Source organism: Cetorhinus maximus, chromosome 12 (assembly GCF_964194155.1).
Source record: "Cetorhinus maximus chromosome 12, sCetMax3.hap1.1, whole genome shotgun sequence".
Taxonomy (NCBI): domain Eukaryota; kingdom Metazoa; phylum Chordata; class Chondrichthyes; order Lamniformes; family Cetorhinidae; genus Cetorhinus; species Cetorhinus maximus.
Window position 1 is genome coordinate 95,226,477 of NC_135890.1, and position 27,014 is coordinate 95,253,490.

At 39.9% G+C, this 27,014-nt stretch overlaps 1 protein-coding gene across 2 annotated transcripts in view; it reads right to left on the minus strand.

Moving 5' to 3' along the window:
* Positions 1–27,014, minus strand: part of kntc1 (kinetochore associated 1) — a 133,052-nt gene that overhangs the window by 77,452 nt on the left and 28,586 nt on the right. For both annotated transcript variants that reach the window (XM_078554126.1, XM_078554125.1), the window contains exons 18-35: positions 26,884–26,973; positions 26,741–26,806; positions 26,588–26,649; positions 23,312–23,423; positions 20,659–20,802; positions 20,508–20,564; positions 19,118–19,219; positions 16,904–17,023; positions 16,268–16,411; positions 13,540–13,638; positions 13,117–13,220; positions 7,778–7,880; positions 7,168–7,302; positions 6,705–6,821; positions 5,625–5,697; positions 5,476–5,543; positions 4,281–4,567; positions 3,846–4,018 (exon numbers count right to left, since the gene is read on the minus strand). In XM_078554126.1, the coding sequence (XP_078410252.1) occupies positions 3,846–4,018; positions 4,281–4,567; positions 5,476–5,543; positions 5,625–5,697; positions 6,705–6,821; positions 7,168–7,302; positions 7,778–7,880; positions 13,117–13,220; positions 13,540–13,638; positions 16,268–16,411; positions 16,904–17,023; positions 19,118–19,219; positions 20,508–20,564; positions 20,659–20,802; positions 23,312–23,423; positions 26,588–26,649; positions 26,741–26,806; positions 26,884–26,973 (2,056 nt within the window). The remainder of the gene's footprint in view (positions 1–3,845; positions 4,019–4,280; positions 4,568–5,475; positions 5,544–5,624; positions 5,698–6,704; positions 6,822–7,167; positions 7,303–7,777; positions 7,881–13,116; positions 13,221–13,539; positions 13,639–16,267; positions 16,412–16,903; positions 17,024–19,117; positions 19,220–20,507; positions 20,565–20,658; positions 20,803–23,311; positions 23,424–26,587; positions 26,650–26,740; positions 26,807–26,883; positions 26,974–27,014) is intronic.

The window sequence follows — 27,014 nt, forward strand, 5'->3', positions numbered from 1 at the left end:
CAAGCATAAATGGTAAAGGCCTTTGAAAAGGTTTGTTGATTCTATTCTTTATCTACAAATGTCTTCCAGTGATAGGGGAAAAAGGGGAAAACAAATTATATAGTAAATAAAAGGTACATTATTCAAAGATGCAGTGGACATTTTCTACAATTACCAAAGCCAACTCAAGATGAGAGAAGGGGGAAAAGGTTATATGTATAGGGCACTTTTATGGCAGCACTTCCTCTCTCGGAATTGATCCATTTACCCAGAGTTTACCCATATTCCATTATTAAATGGTCACAGTGGAGTAGACAGCTTTACTCATAAATTGGTGATTCCTATTAATGCTGTGTCTCCATTTTATATTAAGTCTCCTGCATACATCATGGGTAATACTCACAATATAGCAGTTTTCAGACCAGAAAGCTGTTTTAAAGAGGAAACTAGTTAAACTCTAGGGCCAGGGTTTTCCAGTTGTCGGGAGGGCTCCGCGGGGCGAGTGGCCGTGAAACGGACCACCACATGCAATTTCACACTGACTAACCAATTAACGGCCGGCCAGTGTGAAACGCGTGTTGCAGCGTTCAGCGCTGCCCAGGTGGGGGCAGAAGGAGCATGAGCGTAGAAGTTCACGCATGCGTGCAGATGCGCATAGTAAAAGCTCCCCGAGGCACAGAGCTGCCTCAGGGAGCTGAAAATAAAAAAATTAGAGATGTTAAAAACATGTCCCCTCATGTGACTCTGTCACATGAGCAGGGACATGTCAGAAATGAGTTTGAGAAGTTTTTAAAAAAATTTTTCAAACACTAATCGAAACCTCATCCTACCTATGGATGAGGATTTGCCAAAAATGCAAAGGCCACTTGCTTGGCCTTTTTGCCTGCCCACCAACTGAACAGTTGGACAGGCAGCGAAAAATTACAATCAATTAGTTCATTAACGGCCTTAATAGTCGACGGGCGCGCTGCAACTCCCGTGCACCCCCCCCCCACCTCCACCCCCCCCCCCCCACCGTTTCTCCGGACCAAAGTATCACACAAGTGCACAATGACGTCGGGACCCACACCCAATGTCACCGCGCATCATTTTACGCTCGTTCGGGTATGGTGCACGCCTGCCCGATGAGCCAAAAATTCTGCCCTAGGTTTCTTGAACTAAGCCAATCTTTCAACAGAAAAATTGATACTGCACCAGCAGTCCTGCACCATTAAAAAAAAACATCCACAGCAAGGCAGGATGAAGCAAGCAGTGGAGTTTGAAATTCACCAGAAACCACACCTGCAGGATAGTCAATACTCAACGAAAACTAATTCATGTTACATATGGTCATTGGCTAAAACAAATACTACAGGAACTTGTCCAACCAAGACTCAGTTCTATCTTGGGATCTGTAGCTCCAAGATGTCTCATGTTCCAGTCCCTTTCCAGAAAAAGTACACACACATTTATCAAGCTTCATCAACAGTTACTCTTCAGTAAGAGAATAAATATCTACTATTGTTTCAGAGCTGACTGCAGATCCGATTCCAATTGGGGCCCCAAGCAGTTTTTTTGTGTTGAAGACATTTTGTTTTAAAACCACCATTTTCTTAAAGGTCCACAGCTTTTGTCCTTTCGCTGCCCTCATAAGCAAAACTGGTCGAGAGCCAACTGAGAAGGATATCATTATCCCCTAAATTAAGGAAGTACATCACCCTTGAGTTCTCTCATCATCAATTGAAAAAATGTCTTTGGCAAAAATGGATGATAAAGTATAGACTGGTTTGTTTTTCCAGAGGGAGTGGTGATCAGAATTCAACTTATCTACCTGTAATGAGGCAAACTAAAATTGTTTCTGCCCCCATGCCACACACATTTCATCAGGGGCTCACAGGTTACATTAATTCCTAATACAATCTCCGGGAATAGTATTGCTAGAATGTCGCTACTAACCTCCATGTTAAATGAATAACCTCCATTTCACTTTTCTGTACCATGTTTATAGGTGCATAGTAAAACAGAGGATTTTGTTCCTTTCTGGTAACATACCTTACTTTTACAGAATTTTTCTACACATACAACTACTTATTCTCAAAACATTTCATTGGACCCCAAATATATTAAAAAGTGGAGATTCTTAGAGATTCTTTCTCTGTACACTATCACCCTCTACACATTCTATGCAGGTATAAAGAATTTTAAATATGTTTTTGTATTCGTGGAATACAAAACTGTTGGTATCACACGATCAAACCAAATCCCTACCACTATAAACAGGTAGAAATTTTGAGATGTGACAAGTCTCATCTGCACCATTGTCAGTAAACTCAGTTTTACTCTTTATTAGAATGGGAGGCTGGGTACAGTGACCTTGAACATTAAACAATCAAGAAAATAAACCATTTTTAAAAAATTAGACGGTGTTAATACATTTCTCAGATACTGGGCGGAAAAAAGAACATTTTACCCACTGGCCACAATGGTGGCTTTTCACACCGTATCGTCCCAATCTTGCCTCATTGATCATGCATTCTGGGGAAACACACCATTTCGATGGCAGGCAAGCTCTCATTTGCCCGCCACACCATCACCTCGCCACTTCCTCGCACTGGGTGCCATATTTAAAGTGCAGCCGTGAACACACCTCTCAGTGCTTCCAGTCCAGGACTGCTGCACACAAGACATGGCCCCAAAAGGCAAGAAGGCTGCAGCACCCCCCCAATTCAGTGATGTGTCCTTGGAATGCCTTTTAGATGTTGTGGAGGCCCGCTGTGTTGTCCTCTACCCCAGCTCTGGCTGCAGAAGGTCCAGCAATCTCATCACTCCAGCTTGGTAGGCGGTGGCAGTGGTGATCATGCCAGTGCTGCACAGAAGAGGTTGACCATCAAATGCAGAAAGAGTGTGAATGATCTCACCTGTGCCACCGGAGTAAGACAACCATCTTATCACTCTAAACTCACACAATCAAGCCCATCACACATTCACTGGCATCTCACACACTGCCAGCTCAAGGGACATCACCACTCGCTCTCTCTCACACCCTCAAATCTCCATCTGGCCTCACCTCCTCTGGAGACTGCATCCTCAGCCCTTATCTTGAGGCCACTTGGACAGATCAACTCATGTCCCCCTACACACTCTGGGATACCCCGTTCCCCAGTACAGCCCTCGCCCTGCAGCCTCTTCCTTTGCCTGATGCCACTTCTTTCCCTCTTCCCCAAGCAGCCATTGAAAAGCCACCCCCACCTTTTGGCTGATCTGGTAGGTAGAGACCAGCCCGTAAGCCTCTTTAAAAGTGACCTGGTGCTGATGACCGCGAGTGCTGCCTGAAGCAAAGTAGGCAAACAAACCTCGAAGTCCCCAACAAAGTGCAGCTCGCCAGGTGCACGTCACTTATGTACTGTTGTGAAACACGTCAGCGGTGCTCAAATGCTTCCGGCGAGCTGGGCTTATAGTGATATGCAGGTGTATTACAATGAAGTTCCCGATGGCGGGAAACGTGGCCTGCCATTGACGGCAGTGCAGACGATTGCAAACTGGTTTCACGATGTTGTGAAACCGATTTTTGGCCTTCTTGCCATATTGTCCGCTCACGCCGCCAAACACGCCCGCCGCCAATAGGCATAGAAAATTCCACCCACTGTTGCTGCAACAGGTTTCCATTGCTAAAATAATTTTGACACTAGAGCAATTACTGGCCAAATAAAAATGAATGCTTTCAGGCAAAATACAAGTTTCGTCCTTCATTTTTTCAAATGAAGAACAACAATTAATGCCTACAATTAAATTCTAAATCCATTGCAAAAAAAATCCAAAGATAACAATCTGAATGATAAAAATTAGCTATCATTAGGGCAAAATTGAACATCTCAGGAAGAAATTACCAGTGCTACAGATAGTGACAGCTTGGCAGGCCAGTTCATAAATAACTGCAGGCAAGTTCATTCCAGTTGGAATTATCATGGGAACATTAGTTTCCAACATCTGAGATAGTTTCTGTGCCACATGGAACAATACTTGACCAGTCTGAACATTTTTGTGCTGTCCATAAAGCTCACTGTGAAAAGAAAAGGAAATAAAGAGAAAACAAAATGATTTGTAATAACTCAATTAAGTTTTAAAAACATATTACCTATTCTCCATTCCAACCTGCTGGACATTATTATCTGACTAACAAGATTGCAAGCAGCACTTTCCAAATAGCCATTAAGAGGGCAGATTGATTCACACACACACGCAATGACTCACTTTCCCACAAAATAGTTCTGCCAAGTCCAAGCAACAAATAGTTTATATGCCAAAGTTTCTATATTTCCTACCTGCAAATGTTTACTGCCTCTCCTATATTCCCATCGGAAAGTACACTTAATGCAAGCTTTGACAGCACATCCTGTTCTGAGTTTTGGAACAGGAGAGAGAGTTTATATGGTTTGGTCTCTGTAGGAATCTTCACATTGGCGTTTGAGCCACCAGTCCAACCTGGATCCTTTTCTGACTTTGAATTAGACCTCATACTTGCATATGCTTGAACTTGTCCTTCATACAATTGCAAAAGCACTTCGGGATTCTCATACTCTTTCAATGAAATAAATACATCAAAATACTCCTGAAAACCAAGGATGAAAGATCAGTATTAATTATAAAGTAAGAACTAATATATACAAGTTATAGAAACACATGTTTCAAGTATCAGCCTTTGCTAAGTGTAGCAGTCTTACACCTGAAGTGGGGTTTGAGGTCATGATCTTCTGATTCAGATCTTTAGCAGTATAAACTGCTAAAGTTTAGTATAAACTGACATTTCACTGCAAACTGAGGGGATGTGCATTGTGAAAGGTGCTATCTTTTGAATGAAATATGAAACCAAAGTTCTTGGTCTTATTGCTCAGGTGGATATAAAAGATCTAAGTGTTGGCCAATAGTTATCCCTCAAACATCATCACTAAAACAGATTATCCAGTAATTTAACATGTTGCTGTTTGTGGGACCCCGCTGTGGACAAATTGCCTTCTATGTTCCCCTAAGTTAAAACGGTGAATCCACTTCAAAAGTAATTTGTTGACTCTGAAGTGCTTTGGGATATTCTGAGGTTGTGAAAAAAGTTTTTATGGTTAAGGCATTGTGAACAGATGGGCTTAAGACTGAGGTGGGTATACCAAGGAACAAAAAACTTTCACTTTGGGCACCCAGCATCAGAGTCCACACTCTACATTAGCCATGGTCAGCACAAATGAATGGTCTTCTGCTTGCATCAACATTATACCCTGACTTCAATTAGATACTTTAACCTCAACTGAAACAATACATCCTACTAGCTTAGTTTTGACCACTTCCTATACAAACCATCTAATGGTCTGCAGGTGAGATTGTGCTGAACCCTGAGTAGTCTTGTTCAACAGACTTTGACCACGAGGAATTTGGTAGATACTTTCAAACAGGACCTTATTTCAATATTTGAATTAATTGATCCAAATATTCTGATGCATACATTGAATGGTGTTATATAATAATTACCTGTAAATTTGCAATAGTTTCAAATTTATTTAAAAGGTTTTCACACGCTTCCTTTTGTAAAGTGTTTCCTAAAAAACAAAACATTTTCAATGTCATTGCAATGCAAAGCTAATATTAACTAAAGGTGTTTAAGAACACAGAAAAATTACCCTTTTGATTCCTCAGCAAAAATTTAACAATCTCCACCACTGTCTTTGCAATTGATACCAGATGTTTTTTCCACTGAAATATAAACAACAGATTAAGCAGTAGAATCTGTACATCGTTTTTCTTCTAAAAGTATTTCTGTACATAACAGGCTAAAATTAGAGTCAGACCTGTCAGGAGTGAAATTAGGAAATGCTTCTAAGGGATGGTAGAAGTTTGGAGCTGTCTTCTGCAAACCACAATTAATGCTGGATCAATTGTTAATTTCAAATCTGAGATTAATAGATTTCTGTTAACCAAAAGGTATTAAGGGATGTGGGGCAAAGATGGAGCTAGGTCACAGATAAGCCATGATATCACTCATGGTGGAAAAGGCTTGAGGGGCTAAATGGCCTACTTCTGTTCCTAAGTTCCTGGCTATCTATACTTATTTTAAAATGATAGAACAGGTTTTCCCCACTAAACACTCAGATCTTGTCTGTTAAAACTCATTTATTTTGTGTCACGAAACAACAGAAAAATACAACTTGCCAAGTGCTTTGTAATGGCTCTGTGAATTAATCCAGTAAAGAACTAAGCTATATTGCCTAGGAAGTTCAATTTTGAACCATGTTGAGTTAGCTAACAACAGTCAGAACAGCAGTAGAGAATGCTACAAGTAGCTTCAGCAACTCTTGGCCAAATCAGCTGGGATTCCACCTACAGATTGTTAACTCGTGACCCTTCCAGGAAGTATATGCGCATTCATATCGCATGACTGCAATAAGGTTCAAATCTGAGTTAACACCTCACCTTGTTAGCCAAATACCTTTCCAGTGCTCACCAAAGCTCAAATTGAATAATGGTCACTTGAGCAAGGTACCAGGGGATAGTTATTGCTTATATCTCAAGCAAGCAGCCAATGCCGTCTGAGTGAAAGGAAGGATGACAGTTTTTGAGGATAAATAGCACCAAAAAAACTATGCATGAAATATTCAATCTGGACTTAATCTGCCTGAATGTATCTTTATAAAATCAGAAGTTGCAACTTATTCCATCAATGTAAGGTGATATTTCTTAAAGGATTGTCATCATGATCTTACCTCAGGATCATCAGATTGGTTTTGGGTTTTCAACTGTGCCCAAGTGGCCAAACGCATTATGGTGGCCTCAGCTTCACTCAACATAAGAGACTTCAGCAAACTGAGGGAGTCATCTCTCTTAACAAGGGAAAAAGGCAGGCATGTTCATTCATTTTTTTTTAAATTATAAACCCCAGATGAAGAGCTCAGGCTAATCATGTGGGACATCAAGTTTGGATAAAGCAGGAGAGAAGATGAGGGAATTCAGGAAGTAGATTGGGTGACACAAATTTTGAATTTTAAAAACCTGCAGATTGTAGAAGGGAAGTTCAAGAGTGCTTAACAAAATGTGATAAAGAAAATTCTGCACTGATATCTCAGAATATACAAACATACAGGATTTAGGAAAAAGTTGAGACCAACAGAATTTCACACACCTCACCCCACACACAACACAAGTGTGAATATGTGAAGGGATACTTACTTTGTCATTAGATGCCAAATTTTTTAAGTGAAGAAAGTAAACTTCAACTGGGCTCAGTAGGTAGGCATGAACCACTTTCAAAGCATCATCTAATGATGATGGCAGGTCCTGTTTCAAGATGAACTTTACCAACCACTAATCAAAAGAACAGGTCACAGTATTAATAAAAAAGAAGGCATGGTGAAAGTGACATTCCTGTTAAAAATAGACTCCAAAAGGAACACATTATTAAAGTGAGGCAGCGGTTATTTGTTTCTTCACGAATACAAAATCCTAAAAATACAATATTTAAGATTATTTAAGAATAAACCCCTAAAAACAGTAACATACAAAAGTTTAGAATTAGCTCAATACTTGCTGACTAAAAATACACAATGAAAAGTAAATAGAAAAAACATAGGTCAGTAAAAAAAAAAATCTATCAACCCAAGAAGCTTTATGTAGAAGAAAAATATGTACAATGGAATGGCTAATGTGACTCCAGTTAAACTTTATTTTTGATCTCAAAATTCAGATAAATCTCTGCAATTACAATTTATTCAGAATCTAGTCCTTTCAATATGTTCACATACATCTTGTTACTAATAATATATTAAATTCACAATCCTACCATTATTTCATGATCATTGAACATGTCAAAGTTCCGTATTCCATATCCTCTTAATAATTTCTTCATCTCCATTAGCCTGTAGCTTTCTTGCAACAATTTCACCCTACCAACAATATTGTGTGTTATTTATCAACCACTTTGGGTAAAGAAACTTACATGAAAGGAACTCACATGACAAATGGGAAGCATTTAGTCACAATTGATAATGTAACTGACTAACTTTGTTCACGTGGAAAGCAGTGATGGGAGATGTAACCAATCGTTAGTTACATCTGATCAAATAGTGTTACGAGCTTTTCAGAATTGTGGTCAAGATCACTCCATAATCTTCAAAGCTTAAGCATTTATATCTACCGCTACATGCCTTCTTTATTTCCATAATTAACTTGCCACAAGTAATAAAACTCAGTTCAGCATCCAGGTAAGGCTGCCTAAAAGTCATACTGAGAATGTTTGGTCTTGTATTGAATTATCTGATCTCAGCCAGCGCAGTGTTGGGACACTATAAGTTACTATAATGCCTTGGGTTATTTAAGGGTAAAACACCCATGAATCCATGGCTGGAAAAGTTCTGAAATTGGATAAGGAGAGAATTGGATTCAACAGATATCCTACAGATCAAATAATCCACATAACTCAGAGGACAACCAGCATCCATAAAACAGCAACTCAGTAAGGAAGTTTATAATGTGGTATAACTTGGAAAGAAAATTGGGGAGGGAAGAGAAAAAAAAGGACACTTATCAATTGAAAACTAAGGGAACTGGTTAAACCTGACCTCTCCATTAGAAAATAGGTCTCTCTAGAGTAAATGGAGGAGTTACAATTATGAAAGCATTTTCAACCAACAGAGGTCTTCCATAGCATGTAGATAATAAAATGGTGGTAAGGGAAGAGTAGGGCCAATTAGGGACAAAAATGTGGAGGTTGGAGAAATAGTGTTGAATGAATACTTTGCATCAGTCTTTACAAAGGAAGAACTTGCTACCCAGGCCGAGGTGAGAGAGAGGTAACTGGTACATGAGAAGAACTTACAATCGAGAGGAAGGTGGTGTTGGAAAGGCTATCTTTACTTAAAATAGCTAAGGTACCAGGACCGGATGAGATGCATCCAAGGGTACTGAGGGAAGTGAGAGTGCAAATTGCAGGGGCACTATTGGTAATTTTCCAGTCTTTCTTAGACTCAAGGGAGGTGCCAGGGGACTGGAAAATTGCAAATCTTATGCCCTTGTTCAAAAAGGGGTGCAAGGATAAAGCTGGCATCTACAGGCCAGTCAGTTTGACCTCAGTGGTAGGGAAACGTCCGGAAACTATAGAATGGAATAAAATCAATAATCACTTAGACAAGTGCAGGATAATTAAGGAGAGCCAGCATGGATTCATCAAGGGAAAATCATGTTTAACTAACTTGCTGTAGTTTTTTTGAGGAGCTAACAGAGAAGGTTGATAAAGGAAACGCTGTTGATGTGGTGTATATGGATTTCCAAAAGGCATTTGATACAGTGCCACACAACAGACTTGCGAGCAAAATTCTAACTCATGGAATAAAAGGGAAAGTAAGAACTTGGATAAGCACTTGGCTGAGTGACAGGAATTAGTAGTGATAAATGGTTGCTTTTCAGATTGGAGGAAAGTCTGTAGTGGAGTTCCTCAGGGGTCGGTGTTGGGACTCTTGCTCTTCCTGATATATATTAATGATCTAGGCTGTGGTGTGCAGGGCATGATTTCAAAATTTACAGATGAACTTCAAAACGACAGACATGTTGGTGGATTGGGCAGACAAGTGGCAGATGAAGTTCAACGCGGAAAGTGTGTGGTGATTCATTTTGGCAGGAAAGATATGATGAGACAGTACAAAATAAAGGGAGAGCCTTAAAAGGAGGTGCAGGAACAGAGGGATCTCAGTGTATACATACATAGGTCATTGAAGATGACAGGGTATGTTGAGAAAGCAGTTCATAAAGCATACAGTGCCTTAGGCTTCATTAATAGGGGCATTAAGTACAAGAGTAAGAAGGTCATGTTGAACTTGTTTAAGACACTAGTTAGGCCTCATCTGGAGTACTGTGTCCAGTTCTAGGTCCCATACTTGAGGAAGGATGTGAAGGCATTGGAGAGAGTACCAGGGAGGTTCACAAGAATGATTCCCAGGATGAAGAACTGTAGCTATGTGGATATATTGGAGATGTCGGGACTGTTTTCCTTAGAGAAAAGAAGGCTGAGGATAGACTTGATGGAGGTATTCAAGATCTTGAGGGGGTATGGACAGGGTAAATAGTGAGAAACTGTTCCCACTCAAGAGAAGATCAAGAACTAGAGGGCACAGATTCAAAATAATTGGCAAAGAAGTAAATGTGAAGCAAGGAATTTTCTTCTTCACCCAGAGGGCGATTGGAGTCTGGAACAAGCTTCCTGAAAGGGTGGTGGAGGCAGGTTTGATCGAGATATTCAAAAGGGAATTGGATTGCTACCTGAAAGGAGAGAATGTGCAAGATTACGGGGATAAAGCAGGGGAATGGGACTAGGTGGAATGCTCTTTCAGAGAACCAGTGCAGACTCAATGGGCCAAATGGCTTCCTCTTGCACTGTAAAGATACTGTGAATAATGACTGCTGTCAGTTGGATTTTCTGTAGGACTGTAAACGTTACAAACTGATAGAATAGGAAAACCTCTTCCCATGAAGCAAAGGTCCAGGATCCTCTACAGCCCACTGTTTTCAAAAATTCACCACCAGCTGTATCTCCCTATAAGTACTAGAGTTCTAACTCTGAGTAGTTGTTAAGTTCATGTTAATGAACCCGAATGAGTTAAGAGATTTTTTTATTTTTAAAGTGTAGAAATACTAAAACACAAAAAATAATGTCCATTTTAAAACGACACAACAGCACTTAACATTTCCAATGTTTTTCTCTGGGCAGTGTCCTCAACACAAAGGTTTGAGCTGCTTCATCAACGACATTCCTATTGTCTAGCGTGAGGATGTGTGCTGACAAATCTATAGCATTTAGCACCATTCATAACTCTTCTAATAAATAAACACCCATCCCAGCCTGGAGCATCACTTGCAAAATATCCAAGTTTAGGCCAACAGGCAGGAGGTTATATGCATTCCACATAAATGTTACACAATGAGTGCCACCAACAAGAAGTGGCCCAACCACTTCCAGTAATCTTGACTAGTAACCCAGAGGCCCAGGCAAAGTCTCTGGAGACATGGGTTCAAATCCCACAACAGCAGCTGAAATTGGAAAACTAGTCTCAGTAAAGGTGACCATGAAAACATCAATTGTCATAAAAACCCATTTTGGTTCACGAATATCCTTTAGGGGAGGAAGCCTGCCATCCTTACCTGGTCTGGGCTACATGCGACTCCAGACCCATAGCAATGTGGTAGACTTTTAACTGCTTTCTGAAATGGCCAAGTAAGCCACTCAGTTCAAGGGCTATTAGGGATGGGCAACAAATGCAGGCCTTGCCAGTGATACCCACATCCCATGAAGGAATAAAGAAAAAATAACTTCTCCCTGACCTTCATCAGCACCAGCGTCAACATCCTGTGGAGGTACCTAATGCTATTCCAAAATCCACAAGATTGATGCCAGAGGCACGATGGAAAACTGATCATTCACATAGATGTGTGTGGTCACAACAAGACTAAGAAGCTCCACTCCTTCTAGGACAAAGCAGGCCACTTAATAAGAAATACTGTCACTGAACTCAATATCCATCCCTGTTTGATCGTAAACACTTTGTGGCTCCGAGGATATACTATCCACAGAATGCAGTGGTGCAATTCGCCAAGCTTATTCCAATAGCATCACCCAGCCCAGTAACCTTTATAACTTAAAAAAGGGCAATCTTTACCAGCAAAAAAAGATCAGGAGCAACAATGTCATGGTTTTAGGAAATAGAGATAGCTTAGTAAGTTATACCTGTATTGGTGGGTGTTAGGAATGAGTTTTAGCTTTAAAGTGTAAGTTTGATTTTTATTTCTGTATCTGTGTGTTAAAGATAGGTCAAATGGAGTTTTAGCTTCACTTTTAAAAAGGTGTTTGCATTTCTAATGAGAGTTTATGACTTAAGTTAAGCAAACACGAGGGTAGAAGAATTGGGCTGTTGCCTAGCAACAGGGGGCCAGAGAGGTAGGTCCCTCCCACAGATACACAGAAAACCTAAAGAAACAACAGCTTGTTTTGAAAGCTTTTGGAGTTCAGCTGGTTTGGAAGACAGCTGCTCAACAGTAGCCATGTAGAAGGGGCAGATAGCCAGCTAAAGTTGGTTGAAAGTAGCTGCCAGGAGAGACTGGAGCAAAACAGATAGCAAGTCCTAAGCTAAAGAAAAACCCCAAACTTCCAGGGGAAAGTCCAAAGAAGACCTTCTAGTCAAAGGAAGGACAGTAACCTGGAAAAAGTCCTGTTAATGAAGTTAAGAGTGAAGGGCAGAGAGAAAGGCTCCAAGCTTCAGAGTTAAAGAGACAAATGCTGCAGAAAGCAGATTTAAAGCGAGAACAGTTTGCAAGAGGCAAGAAGGTCCAAAGAGATAACTGAAGGTCTGTAAACTCTTTGCTATGGGCATGTGAAGCAGTGGTGTACTGTTGGCAGCTGAGTCGGTGAGAGAGAAAATGTGTGGAAGACAGCTTAAATGCATGTGGTGACCCGGGGGAAAGGAACATCGGAAGGTGAGTTCGAAATCCTGGAGGTGAACCCTTGCAGAAGGCATCTGAGAGAAAGCGTTGGCTTGGGAGAAGATTCCAAGGCGAGGTCTTGGAGTGTGGAGATTAGAAACCCTCTTGTGAAAGACAGAGTTCAGTGAGACTGGCTGGCTCATGGTGTGATATGCATTGGGGTGGGGGAGTTGAGGAGAGATTCATAGCATCTAGAGGTGGCATCTGTCACTTGGTTTCAGAGTGTGGTGTGTCTGACCACAGGGTGCCATAGATTTGCAAGGACTGTGTACTTACTGCATACACTAGAGTATAAAATAGCTTTTGTAACTTGGTGTTATCCTTACAAATCTGTATATATCTGTAAAGCTATAGTTGTGGGTGAAGGAGTATTGTAATATAGTACATCTTTTCTTGTTTAATGAATGTTTTATTCTTTTGTTAAAAGTTCATCAGTTGACTCCTGGGACTCTGTTCAGTAGCTACTCCCCACCTATTTAAACAAACAATTAAAATTTAGGATCTATCAAGCCAGGTTCCACTCTGGGATCAGGCTTGTCCAGGGGTAGCCTCAGCAGGGATCATAACAATGAGAATACCATCACCTCAAAGTCACAGACTGTCTCAAGTACTGTAACTATATTAAATTCACCATAATATTAAAATGATGCATACTTGGGATGATTCTTTTCCAAATGCTGCTTGACAAGCTGTTCCACTGCATCGCTCCAAGGCACTACTGCTCCATACATTATCTGTAGTACTGCATCAAAGATCAGCTGTGAAGGAATATCACCGTATCACAAAGAGCAAAAAATATATAAGAGCTGTTAATATCTTTAACAACTAAAATACTTAAGCGTTATTCGCCCCTCAACATCTCCCCTGCTGCCCCCACCACCAGATAGAGACACAAAATGTTCCCAAGCTTTACCTTGCTACCAGAAGAGGTATAACTGTCCCTCCTTTGAGGAGGAATGCTTCACATTAGCACATCATCTCATTTCCCTCTCTCCAATAAATAGGCTCAATAAATTTTAACCAATGAAAATAATGAAATTACTGGTGTACTATAAAGGTAGTGTATATCATACTTACATCAATCTCAGTCATACAGCCCAATACAGCCATAGCTTTGGCCTCCCATGCAGTTTCAAAAAGAGAGGCTGAACGTGAACTACATCGTTCCAGCAAATCCTATTTAAAACAAGACAATAATGTGATTACTTTAGGCATCTTAGTCATTTTCAAACAAAAGATATATATTCCACTTTGAGACTGTGAAGTTCAAGTTACACTGAGAAAACCAAAAGTACAGTTATCCCTATAAGCTATATTCATGCCACAACTAACATTGGTTCACTTACTGCGGGCTCACTCTTAAGTTTTAAGAATAAATTGAATAGATACATGGATGGGAGAGGTCTGGAGGGTTATGGACTGGGTGCAGGTCAATGAGACTAGCGGAATAATATTTCGGCACAGACTAGAAGGGCTGAATGACCGGTTTTTCTGTGCTGTAGTGTTCTATGGTTCTATGGTATGGATCAGTTCCATGTTGGCCTGATGTTCTATTTTCATTTTTAAATGCAGCTTGTATCCAGTATCAGCATCAAATCTGACATCTGATCTAAGTTGAGTTAGACATCCTTAAGAGGTAATTGCACTTTGCTTCATTTTGGGCCTTGACACCTGTCTTAGACTTGAATTTTAGGCATTGCATCGTCACCAAAATTCTGGAATAGAATGCATTATTATAGAGTTTTCGGCTACATTCCCATTGATCATCATCCGCTGTGGATAAAGTTAAGCAGAGGAGCCACCTTAACATAATATTTTATCAAATAGTTTTAAGCTTAAAGAGGCTATTGCAAAAGGAGGTTACTCATAATAGTTTTTTGAAACCTTAATTTCAGCTCAATAGAGGTTCTAAAAGCAAATTTCTCTTCAAAAGCTCACCCACTGCCCATCCCCCATGAAAACATGTTTTCACATGTAGCTTTTTGCACAAAGGGCCAGATTTTTACAGAGTGAGTACAGAGTGACTCTGAAGGCCTTTAAAAATAGTGGGCAGGACTTAATTCCAGGATTCCCACCCTTGTCCCGGCACCAGCAATTTCATCGGTGCAGAATAGGGGTTTAGTAGCAAGCCCACAGCCTGCACTCCCAACTTGGCTAGGTCCATTGTGGCCATCCAGAGAAACAGATACCTGGCCAACTGCTTCTCTGATAGAGTTTCCAGATGGTCTCGTTATGAATGCTTGGCTGAGCTCTAACTCATTAACAGATTAGCTCAGCGGGGTCTGCTTACACAGGGTGAAGTAGAGTTAGCTTTGACTGAGAAGCATCTTTATGAGCTTAAAATAAATTATTCTCTCTGATCTGTTTTTTCAATACCTGTATGTTTATTTGGACGATTAAGAGATGTGAAGTGGGATGAAACTTCTGTTATTGGAACTATGAATAGTGTCTGATTGACTTTTACAAGGCCGTAAGAGGTCTTTTCAAAGCAGATTTCTGAATGGGTGTTTTTTTCACGAGCATTTCAAGACTTGCCATCGTAATTATATGATTCACTGGTTCTGTACGTAGTGCTGATTGCACATGGAAGGGACACAGTAGGTTTGAGGGCAAATGGAGAGTGGGCGGGGGGAGCATGAGGGGGAGCGAGGGGCAAGGGCTAGAGGGCCGAACAGCCTTTAATACAACTGGGCTGAAGTCCCAGAGAACCAAAGCGGGCCTCCTAACCAGCCCGCCCTCAGCATTCACACGACTTTGAACTGCTTCTGGGGTTAGTGATCCTTACTCTATCCTGTGGAGTGAAAATAATGCACACAGGGACCATTTATTTGGAGATGGCTCTGTTGAGTCGGGAAATTTCCTGACTTGTTAGCAAAAATCTGGCCCATAGTTGCACTGTGAAAAGAGCAAAACAGCTTTCCATAAATAAGTTAAATGCTTCAAACAACAAAATATCTAACACTTGGTGGACAAGCAAAATAACTGGATCAAACTGTGCAATTGCTCTAGCTAGGCAGCACAGTGACAATCTCTGGTCAAAGACGCAAGTATTCGTGCAGAATGTGGTTCAGGGAACAGCCTCCTAGTGTTCAAAGGGCAGAGTTACAGGAAAAGCCCAGAAAAACAAGCTTTCCAACCCTGAAAGGAAGTGATAAGGGAGGCAAAACATAACCATATACAAAAGGGTACAGAAAAGGTAGAGAACATTTTTTCAAGGTCCATTGCAAGAGGAAGACAAGGAGACCATATTTAACTCAGTATAAAGGCAAATTTAGAATGCTATCAGGAAGTTATTTTTCACACAGTTTCCAGTACACAGTATGGACTTCCACAGAGTAATGGTGGCAAAATTCCTACAATTATCTACAACTGGATGCTGCAGAGCTTTTCTGGATCCATTAGCCAAGATGGGATGAATAACCTTCCTCATCCTTAATTAACTTATGACTGTCTCTTTGCTGCGCCCTCTTCACAACGGTAAAGTATTTAAAAATACATTATTCCTCCCTGAAACTCTTAAAATGAACACAGTCCTTCAATTTTTCTCAGTTGTATATTTTACTTTTCCTATGGTATTGAGTATAATTATTGATGAAATACAACTACAGATTACATATGAAGTATCTTTTTAAAGATAATAATTTAACTTACTACACCTATCTATATAATACTTCAATTGCAATGCCATTAATTGTTTAAACATTTCTCCAGTTAAACAGTTTACAACAAAACATCTTACAATTCAGCTGTTGCATTTGTGACTTAGACTACTTTTGTCAGGAAGACACTATAGACTAGTATTTACCTTTATGTAATGCAACAGCAGCTCTTCCTTTTGTAAGTTGTGTTTGATTATATAAGGCTGTATAACTTTTTCAAGAGTTGATGGAATAAGCTCTGGAGCCAGAACCCTATCCAACATCCGAAATACAATTGTTGCCGTAGTTTCCTAATAAATAAATCAAACTATTAGCTTTTTAGTAACTGGATATTGTAATATACAATCCTCTAGTTAAATCATGTCATATGCTAATTACGCTAGATAAAATCTGATTTAAAAACGTAATTTCAAAAGAACATGATTAAAAATTTTTAAAGCTTTGTTCACTGGGATAGTCACTGACTCAGCATATAATTAAATTACAAGTAACATTTAACAGAATTGTGAACAAGAACAGTTTGTTCCAAAATCAGTGACAGATAATTGATCTGAACTATCAGCAAATCTAAGGCTCAGTATTACCTTATAGTGCATTTTATACTATGAGGTATAACGATACGGTATTAATCTCTACATTATAAGAATTGGCAACTATTTTACAATGAAGGACAGGACCACGCTGGATTTTCTTCTTTAAACAATGTTCAAATGTCAAATTCTGGATATACAAAACTAACAATCCATCTTCCTAGACTATCTTTAATGTAAAATACCACCTACTTTTTCAAACTCTGAGAGAGCCAGTCTGCAGTTGTACTTTCTGTGGAGGTCAACAAGCTCCTGCAGATTATTAATCAATGTCTTTAATTGGTACACCTCCTCGCAGTCAATGTCTTTTTTCTAAGTCCAGGACAAAAGAAACAGAAAAGCTGCATCATGAATTCAAAACATGCTTCACCAGCACAAAAATCTAAAATTGTTAGCTTTTTACCTTGCTCTCTTCTGAACACAACTTCTGTCTCTCCTAAAGGCAACAATGCCTTAGGTCAGTGATTCATAATCGGCAGCGACCAATTAAAGCACCCCTACAGATGCCTTGCAAGATCAGCTAACTCTGCACAAAGCAAGTGATTGAACAAGGGACCTTCTGATCTTTATGGCTGCACACTAGGCTGTGCATGTGCCAATAAGGAATTTGGTGATAAACTCTCAGTGCCTCTTCAAGCCCGTTAAAGTAGTGAAAAATGCCATTACACTCTCACTGCTTTACACACTTTGAACGTCCATGTTTTCCATTTTAAACCAACAGATCTTTGTAATCATTCTTTGGTCTACTTTTTTCATTCTAAAGTTATTACACTGAATTTAAAGACATCTTTGAAAATTCCAGTTTTATTTAAGGGATACCAAAAATATATCAAAGGAAATTAAGAAAATTCTATACATTCCACCTCTCCACAAGAGATAAACAAAGACCTATAATTTGAACTTTTTTTGTAAGGGGTCAAGTGACAAAATGAGTATTGCTCACTAAGAGCAGTCACTTCAAAAAATATTTATCACACCCATTCTGAATAGTTCAACTATCCAAACTATCCAATGTTAAAAACAAAATTAAATCTCAGGAACATCTTGCTTTTAACTCTGGTTGCAAAAGCACAATTTATCTGTTTTCCATAAGGGCACCTTGCAAAAGTTTTGTATTCAAAACAAGCATGTGTTCTGGACCCCGAATTACATCAGCCTGCGCTGTTATTTCCAAGTGTGGGATTTTAGTTGGCAGGATGCACTAATGCACTTGAAAGGTTACCAAAGGTCATTTAATAGCATCTAGGCAGTCAACACTGCTGAGTATCTGAGCAGGTACCAATAGTTGCTTGGAGGGTAATTCACATTTAGTCATATATACCCTTAAACATAAACACAAGTCATCAAGAAGGAACCCACCTAAATCTATAAAATGGAACTAACAGCCAACACAGAACTTCAACTCCATTGTAACACTAAAACACAAGACTCAAAATAAAGCTAAAACTTGGTCCTAAAGTACAGAAAATGTAATGCTTATATCAGAAGTCTTTTCATGCCCAAAACTACTGCCATTTTACAATGTTGCTGAGTGGTCACAGACGTATAAATTTTTGAAAAAAGATGACATTGTGCAAGAGCCAGAAGCACACTGAAGCTGCGAGGCAAGAGACCTTTAGTATATAGTTCTGTGTTCTACACTAGTTGTATAATTTTTAAGCTGCATCTTGAAAAGGACCACTTCTGAGAATCTTTTTACACTTAACATGCAGTCATTTAAATGTTAGGAATAAAGCAAAGATATCTCCCACTCTTTGGTATTAAAAACAAAATGCCCAGAAAACAAAGTTCTCTGCTCGCATTCAAGCTAAGCTAGGTGGCTCCACTAAAATGCAAGACCAAAGTTTTCAAGAGCATGACAATTTTGCACATCAGATTGTACATAATCTTGATGCTCTGACTCATAGTTCAATTTAAAACCATCATTTTCATTTATTCCTGATTCCACATTGCCTGCCTCAAACTGCACAAATTAAACCCTTTTCCACCCTCAGAATCAAAATTAAACTCCACCCTCCACAAATTCCAACTCATTTGAAATTTATTTGCTGGCGCTCTCTCCTGCACTAAGACCTGTATGCGAATCAGCCCACTCATGTTCAAGAAATCAACTCCCTATTCCCCCAATGCATCCCTTTCATCCTCTTCTACAAAACTCTGTGCAGCCTTACCCAACCCTATTCTAAACTATTTGACCGCTTCCTCCAACTCTGACACCAATAGTGAAATGAAAGGTCACAGCTTTCAGCTGTCTCATCGCTAATCTCTGGAATTCCCTTCCTCTTTGCCAAGAGCAAACCTCTTTGCATTGCTTTTTTTCTTCATGCCTTCAAATGCCTTTTCAAAATTTATATTCAGTTAAAATAAATTGAAGAAAATACAATTTCAGAAATGAGTCATTCATACTAATGGAATCCAAAGTCCAGCAGTAATAAGCGCAAGTTCATTTGGTTTCTTCGCTACAAAGTACAGTTCTGCCGTTTGCAATCCATTTTCTGGCCAGTTTGCCTGTAAATGTATGTTAAAAAAAAGCTGGTAACAATAATTATAAATTATGATATTTTCAATATCCACAACAACTCTTAATTTTGCTTTAAAATGAACAAAAATTAAGACATAGGGGCTTATAAAAACAAATTTAAAATCAATATAGATATTGTACACATTTTCAGATTCGGGATTTAAATTGACAAATAATCCTCACAGAACAAGTTACATTCAGAGTTTCTTTAATGGAATTAAAAGTCACCCAAACCACTTCACAAGACCAAGTAACACAAGGAAATATTAAGAGGTTTTAAGGAGGGTTTTGAAAGGAGGAAAGAAAGACAGAAACAAGGAGGTTTAGGGAAGGAATTCCAGAGCTTTGGGCCTAGGCAGCTGAAACCACAGGTGCCAGTGATGGAGCGAAGAAAATTGGTGATGTGCAAAAAGCTGGAGATCTTATAGCCTCCCAGGCCTGGAGAAGGTTACAGAGAGAAAAAAGGGTGAGGCCATACAAGAATGAAAATTTTAAAACTGAGGTATTACCAGACCATGAGCCAATGTAGGTCATCAAACACAGGAGTGACAGGCAAGTGGGGCTTGGTACAAGTAAGGATACAGGTAGCAGAGTTTTCAATGAGTTCAAATCAAGGAAGATGGTAAGTGGAAGTGGAAGGCTGACCAGGAGAGCAATAGAATAGTCAAGGCGGGAGATAGTAAAGGCATGGATGAGGGTTGCAGCAGCAGGTAGACTAAGGCATGGGCAGAAAACGGCAATGATACCAAGGTGGAAGTAGATCATCTTGGCAATACAGAGGATATAGGGTCAGAAATTCAGCTCAGGGTCAAACAGGACACCAAGACTGTGAACAGTCCGACTCAGGCTCAGGAAGCAGCTGGGACAGAGATTGTGGTGAGGCTGTAGAAACTGGCTTTGGTCTCCCCAATATTTAATTCGAGGGAATTCCAACACTCGATGTTAAACAAGCACCATGTCAAATCAGAGGGAGTTGAGAATGGTAGTGCTGAGGTAAAGCTGAGTGTTGTCAGCATATATGTGGAATCTGATGTTCTATTTTTAGATGAAACATGGAACAGTTATCTTTCATAACGATCTTTGTTTGAGATTTAAAGCATCCACAGTATTTTCTTTTGTAATAGTTAACTTTCAGCTTGGAAAAAATATTTTGTAGCTTTTACATTTGGTATTTGGGAAAATTGACTATTTTTAATGGTTTCAATGAAAATTGTCAATCTGGTTGAATCTTCAGGATACTGTAATCGAATCCATCCAAACTATTACATTCATTACCTTCTCAGTTAGTTCAAGACTCCTGGCTCTGTGCTCCAACCATTTGACCAGAATTTTCTACAGGAGTTGAAGGAAACAAAACCATTAACACCTTGGGAAAAGTAAAAAGAAATGTACTTCTTTACCATAACAAGCTACCAGGCATCATTACCTTTCCCTCAGGAACAATCCTTAAAACAAAGGGAATGATGACATTTCTGAACCAGAGACAGAGTTCCTGTGAAGGGAGGCTTGCAGGAAGAGAATCTAACAAATTCTGTAGTCTTTTCAAATCAAATTTGTTTTCAAACTCCACCTGAAATTGAAAAACGGTCTTAAGAACAAAGCTCTTACTATTCATTATATAACTGCAAAACTCCATTAAAAAATAATTTCAGTGCCACTAAAACAACACACACATTAGTGGCAGGTCAGAATATATAAAACAGCAAAGAATAACTAAAAGAATGAGGAGGAAGAAGAAATTGGAGTGCGAGAGAAAACTAGCTAGAAATATAAAAAGATAGTAAGAGTTTATACAGGTACTTAAAAAAGAAAGCAATAAGTAAAGTGAGCATTGGTCCTCTACAGAGTCTGGAGAATTAATAATAGAAAATAAGGAAATGGTGGATGAATTGAACAAATATTTTGCATCAGTCTTCACTGTAGAGGATACAAATAACATCCCAGGAATAATTGTGAATCAGGAGGTGAAAGGGAGGGAGGAACTTAAAACAACTACAATCACCTGGGGAAAAGGGTACTAAGAAAATTATTAGAACTAAAAGCTGACAAGTCTCCAGACCCTGATGGACTTCATCCTAGGGTCTTAAAAGAAGTAGCTGCTGAGATAGTAGATGCATTGGGATTTTTGCAAATTACAGCCATAGATTCAGAAAAGGTCCTATCAGATTGGAAATAACGAATGTAACTCCTCTATTCAAAAGAGGAGGGAGACAAAAAGTATGAAACTATAGGCCAATTAGCTTAACATCAGTCATAGGGAAAATGCTGGAATCTATTATTAAGTAGGTTATAGCAGGGCACTTAGAAAATCTCAATGCAGTCAGGCGGAGTCAATGTGATTTTGTGAATGGGAAATCATGTTTGGCTAATTCATCGAGTTCTTTGAGGAAGTAACAAATAATGTAGCTAAAGGGGAACCTATGGATAGGCTGTACTTAGATTTCCAGAAGGAATTTGACAAGATGCCACGTTAAAGTTCATTGTACAAAATAAGAGCTCATGGTGTTGGAATAACATATTAACATATAGAGGATTGGTTAGCTAACAGGAAAGAGAGAGTAGGCATAAGTGGGTCATTTTCAGGTTGGCAAGATGTGACAAGGGGAGTGTCACAGGGATCAGTGCTGGGACCTCAACTATTTACAATCTACATCAATGACTTGGATGAAGGGACCAAATGTAAGGTTGCTAAATTTGCTGATCACAAAGGGAGGTAGGAGTAAGTGTGAAGAGGACATAAGGAGTCTGGAAAGAGATATAGGTTAAATGAGTGCAAAGATTTGGCTGATGGAGTATAATGTAGGAAAATGTGAACTTGTCCACTTTGGCAGGAAGAATAGAAAAACAGCATATTATTTAAATGGAGAGAGATTGCAGAACTCTGAGGTGCACAGGAATCTGGGTGTCCTGGTACATGAATCTCAAAAGATTGGTATGCAGGTGCAGCAAATGATAAGGAAGGCAAATAGGATGTTGTCATTTATTGCAAGGGGAATGGAGTGTAAAAGTAGGGATGTTTTGCTATAGTTATACAGGTCATTGGTGAGACCACATCTAGAATACTGTGTACAGTTTTGGTCTCCTTATTTAAGGAAGGACATAATTGCATTGAAGCAGTTCAGAGAAGGTTCACCACTGATTCTTGGAATGAAGGGGTTATCTTATGAGGAAAGGTTGGACAGATTGAGCCTGAATCCATTGGAGTTTGAAAGAATGAGAGGCGATCTTATTGAAACATATAAGACCCTGAGGGAGCTTGACAGGGTTGATGCTGAAAGAATGTTTCCCCTTGTGGGAGAGACTAGAACCAGGGCACACAGTTTAAAAATAAGGGGTCTCCCGAAGATGGAGATAAGGAGAAATTTTCTCAGAGGGTCGTGAGTCTGTGGAACTCTTTTCGCCAGAGAGAGGTGGAAGCGGGTCCATTGAATATTTTTAAGGCAGAGGTAGATTATTAACTAACAAGGGAGTCAAAGGTTATCAAGGGTAGGCAGGAAAGTGGAGTTGAGTCCACAATCAGATCAGCCATGATCTTATTGAATGGCTGAGCAGGCTCAAGGAACCAAATGGCCTACTCCTGCACCTAATTCATAGTTTGTATGATATGTTGAACCATTTGGATTTTTATGACAATCCAACTTATTCATGGTTACTTTTACTGGTACTAGCTTTTTATTTCCAGATTTAAAAAAGAAATTGAATTCAAGTCATCAAACTGGGATTTGAACTCTCATTCCCTGGATTACAAGTCATGTAACATTACCATTACACCACCATACCCTAGTCAGCAGATGAGACAGACCTTTAATGCCATCCAGCTGTCTAGCCCCCTGGAGGGTGCAGATACTACTACTGAACAATTGGGAAACTTCAAACCAACATACAGGTGTAAAAAAAGAGGGAAAGGAGTCAGGACAGCTATGTGGTTGCATATCAGATTTAAATGTCATAAAACACATATCAGCCTGCAGGTTATCAATTCAATTAGTAGGATATGAACATAAATCATCATTCACTACACCAAAAATGGAGAGCACTTGACAATATACAAGAACAACAAACCATTCAGCTCATATCACCTGGTGCCTTAACCAAATGTACTCTGCACATTTCTGATTTCCCTCCTGGAGCTGCAATAGAACATCATTAAAAAGGTCCTCATTGTTTACAAACTTGATCCAAGCAATGCCACTGTGAAAGAAAAAAATCAAATATCAGTCACACTGCAGGCACCAATGAACTCTAAAGCAAGAAGTCTACCAAGTCTTAAAGGCTAAATTTTCAGCATTTGTACAACACAAGTTCAAGCCCCAAATGGGTCAGTGGGTTTGAACTAAACCATAAGCCAAAAAGACCAGAAATTAAACCTAGGACCTAAGTTGATCTCAGAATTTGCTGGACTGGAGGACAGAAGACACAGGTCTGTCAGAGCACCCACACTTAAAACTGCTATTCCACAGAATCATGAAAGTTTACAGCCAATCTCATCTTCCGTCTTTTTCCTACAGCAGTCAAAAAAGAATCCCACTGCCCCTTGCTCTCCCCATAGTCCTGTCCTATTCCTCCTCTTCATACATTTATCCCAGGTTTGTCCAACCTTTTCGTTTGTGGGTGGGGTGGGACACATTTCCAATTTTTTCCTCACTCAAGGGGCTGATGAATAAATTTCAGAAAGATAACATTTGGCATAACATTAAACTGAATTTCAAAAAGAGTTGAGGTATTCAGAAAAGAAACAATTGCTGAGCAAAAATAAAGCAATGTCATAGCAACAAATTGTTAAGCTTCAAAAAGAGTAGTTAATAAAAATGACCAGAGTATGAGGGGGTCAGAGTTTGTGTGCCAGGCTCACTCCCACTCTCAAGGTGTTTACTCACTCACCCTCACCCACTGTGAATGGGTGTGTGTATGTGGTGGTGAAACTGAATGAGAAACCTGAGGCTGGGAGTAAGGCATACACACACTCACTATTCGTCAATTCTCTCTAACTCCCACACTTATTCACATTCACACACACACAGTCAGCCTCTTCCCCACCCCCTCTCCTCTGTCCCCAGGCTCTATGGCGTCTCACTCCCAGGCCTTGCAGCATGCCTCTCCTCCCTTGCACTCTGCCCTCCACCAGGCCCCGGTACTCTGGTCTCCCATCCACCCCCATTCTGGCCCCCTCACGAGTCCCGGCACCCCAACTCTCCCACCTTCCATGGCACTCTCATACCACCACTCCCCAAACTCAGCACCACTGGTGTCTGCTGCTCCTCTGATCACAGACTATTTCTCTCCCACATTTGCAGCTGATAGATTCACTAATGAGGATGGCCTGTGATTCCAGGAGCATCTCCTTGCAGAATCTTCCACTCTACTTACCTGCCTGACCAGCATTTTGAAAATGGGCTCCCGAGGCCACACAGAATGGCTTTGGGGGCCACAATCTGTCCTGCGGGCTGCCGCTTGAACAAGACTGCCTTAACAATTTTTCCCATAAAAGATGTCCTGTTGTCTGCCTCAACAAAGCCCTGTAGCATTGTCTAACAACTCCACATAAAAAAAAATCTCCTCAATCTCAAGTGCCCATTTTAAATTGATGATTCCATCAGGGAGTAATCTCCAGCCAAAGGAAATAGTGTTACCCTGCTCACTGCATCAAACCTTTCATTATTTTAGAAACCTCTTAAGCTGCTATTTGACTATCTCTGCTATACAAGAAACAGTTCAAATATCAAATTTTTCAACATTATTGCCCATCAACCATATTGAATCTACACCATAGCAATTCCCCGAAGCAGGTTTGGTGGCAGGAAGGAGTCATTTAACCAAACAGGAGGGTGGAGGCACCCATCACCTTCCTGCCTCTTCCCCAATTAAGTCCGGAGGGAAGGCTTGTGGATTACCTTGTTGCTTGACTGTCAACTGAGGCCCTTGAGTGGGCAATTAATGCCCACTTAAGGGCCTCATCCTGCCACTGTTAGTATCTACCCAGCAGTGGGAAGGGGGCTCGCCATCCAGGAAGCCCGGAAAAAAAACATCTCGGGGATGTTTGCGGGCTTCTTGGGTGGGGGTGGAGGGGTCCCTCATTCAAAGACATTCAGTGCCTAGCTGAGGGAACCAGAGCAGGAAGTGGGGTGGGGCCGCTGAGAGTCACTCCCCCACCCTTGTACTCAAACTATGACAACCATTACCTTGTACAAATTCATCATCAAATCTTGGCTCTCTATACTCCTAATGCACAAAATTCTGTTGACTTTTTGATGGTCTTATCTAAGTGTTATTTTAAAGTGGGATTGCAATGTATTTAAACCAAGTTTCTCTTTAACCTCATCCTTCAATACCTTTCCATACACCATTCCTTGGTTTTCCCTCCCAAAATACAAGAAATATACATATATTTATTAATAGAATGTATTCTTCTCTACATTAATTGAAACTGTCACATACCTATCTACTCGCCTAAATTGTCACTGCCTTCCTGAAGTATTTGAGTTTACTTTGATGCTTGGTGAACTATCTACTTTTGCAACATAAACAGGTATTGAAATTTCACCACTTACAGCATCCAAATCATTTGTATATTTCAAAAATAAACAGTAGGGCAGCACAGGCCCTGGAGTACACTTAATCCAAGCATTCTCCATTCAAGACTCATTAACCTCTGCCACATGCTGCCATTTTGCCTCTTCTAACAGACACCTGCCTTTTTGCACAAAAGCAAGTTACTGCAGACGCTGGAAATCTGAAATAAAAACAGAAAATGCTGGAAACATTCAGCAAGGTCAGGATGCATCTGTGGAGAGAGAGAGTTAACATTTCAGGTTCATGACCTTTCAGCAGAACTTTCTAATGAAAGATCATCTACCTGAAACATTAACTCTTTCCACAGGTGCTGCCCGAACTGCTGAGTACTTCCAGCATTTTCTGTTTTTATTCCTATCTTTCTGTAATGTTCATTTTGACCCAACATATTGAATGCCTTCCAAATTCTAAAGGGCATTAGGGATGGGGAATAAATGCCAGCCTTGCTAGTGACACCCAGATCCCATGAATGAATAAAACAAAAGCTATTTGTACACGTGGAAGGTAAATCCCAACACAGCTTTGTCAGATTGAATAGCCAGTTTCTGTATTGTAACCTCCACTAATTCAGCCCTCTCAGCATACTCACTTGAACTCTCTAGTCTTTCATTTCCTCAAATCCATTCTTCAACCAAAGTTTTGGTAATTTTTCCAAGCTGTCCCAGTGGTATTCTTTACATTTTTGCCTCTAAAGTGCCTGGCACTGCTTTTCTATACTAAATGGTAATACATAAACCCAAGTTTCATTGTTGATGAAAGTAGAGTAACAAGAACAAAAAACTGACCTGAACTTCTCAGGCCCATATGCTTCATGAAAAGTAGTAAGTCTTGCTTCTGCTCTCAACACCTGATTAAAATGGATAAGATCAATTCAGTGATCCATAATATCTTCCTAGATCAATATGAGGAAATTAATAAAAATGTCTCATTACAAATACCTCCACCAGCCACAAAGCCTGCACCTCAGACAAACCAAGAGACTTCTTATCTTCTTTCTTTAGAATCTACAAAAAGAATTTCAGTTAACAACAATTTATCTATAGGGAGTGCAATAAAACATGAGTCATTGTACAAAACTCACCCGCTTTTTGGCATAATTTAACATTTCCAAAGTAGTTTCAAAAGTTGGCCAAGGAACGTCCAGACAATATTTCACTACAAACTGATCATCCTATGGGGGAGAAATTAAAATTTAAGGCAACCAGCCAATCA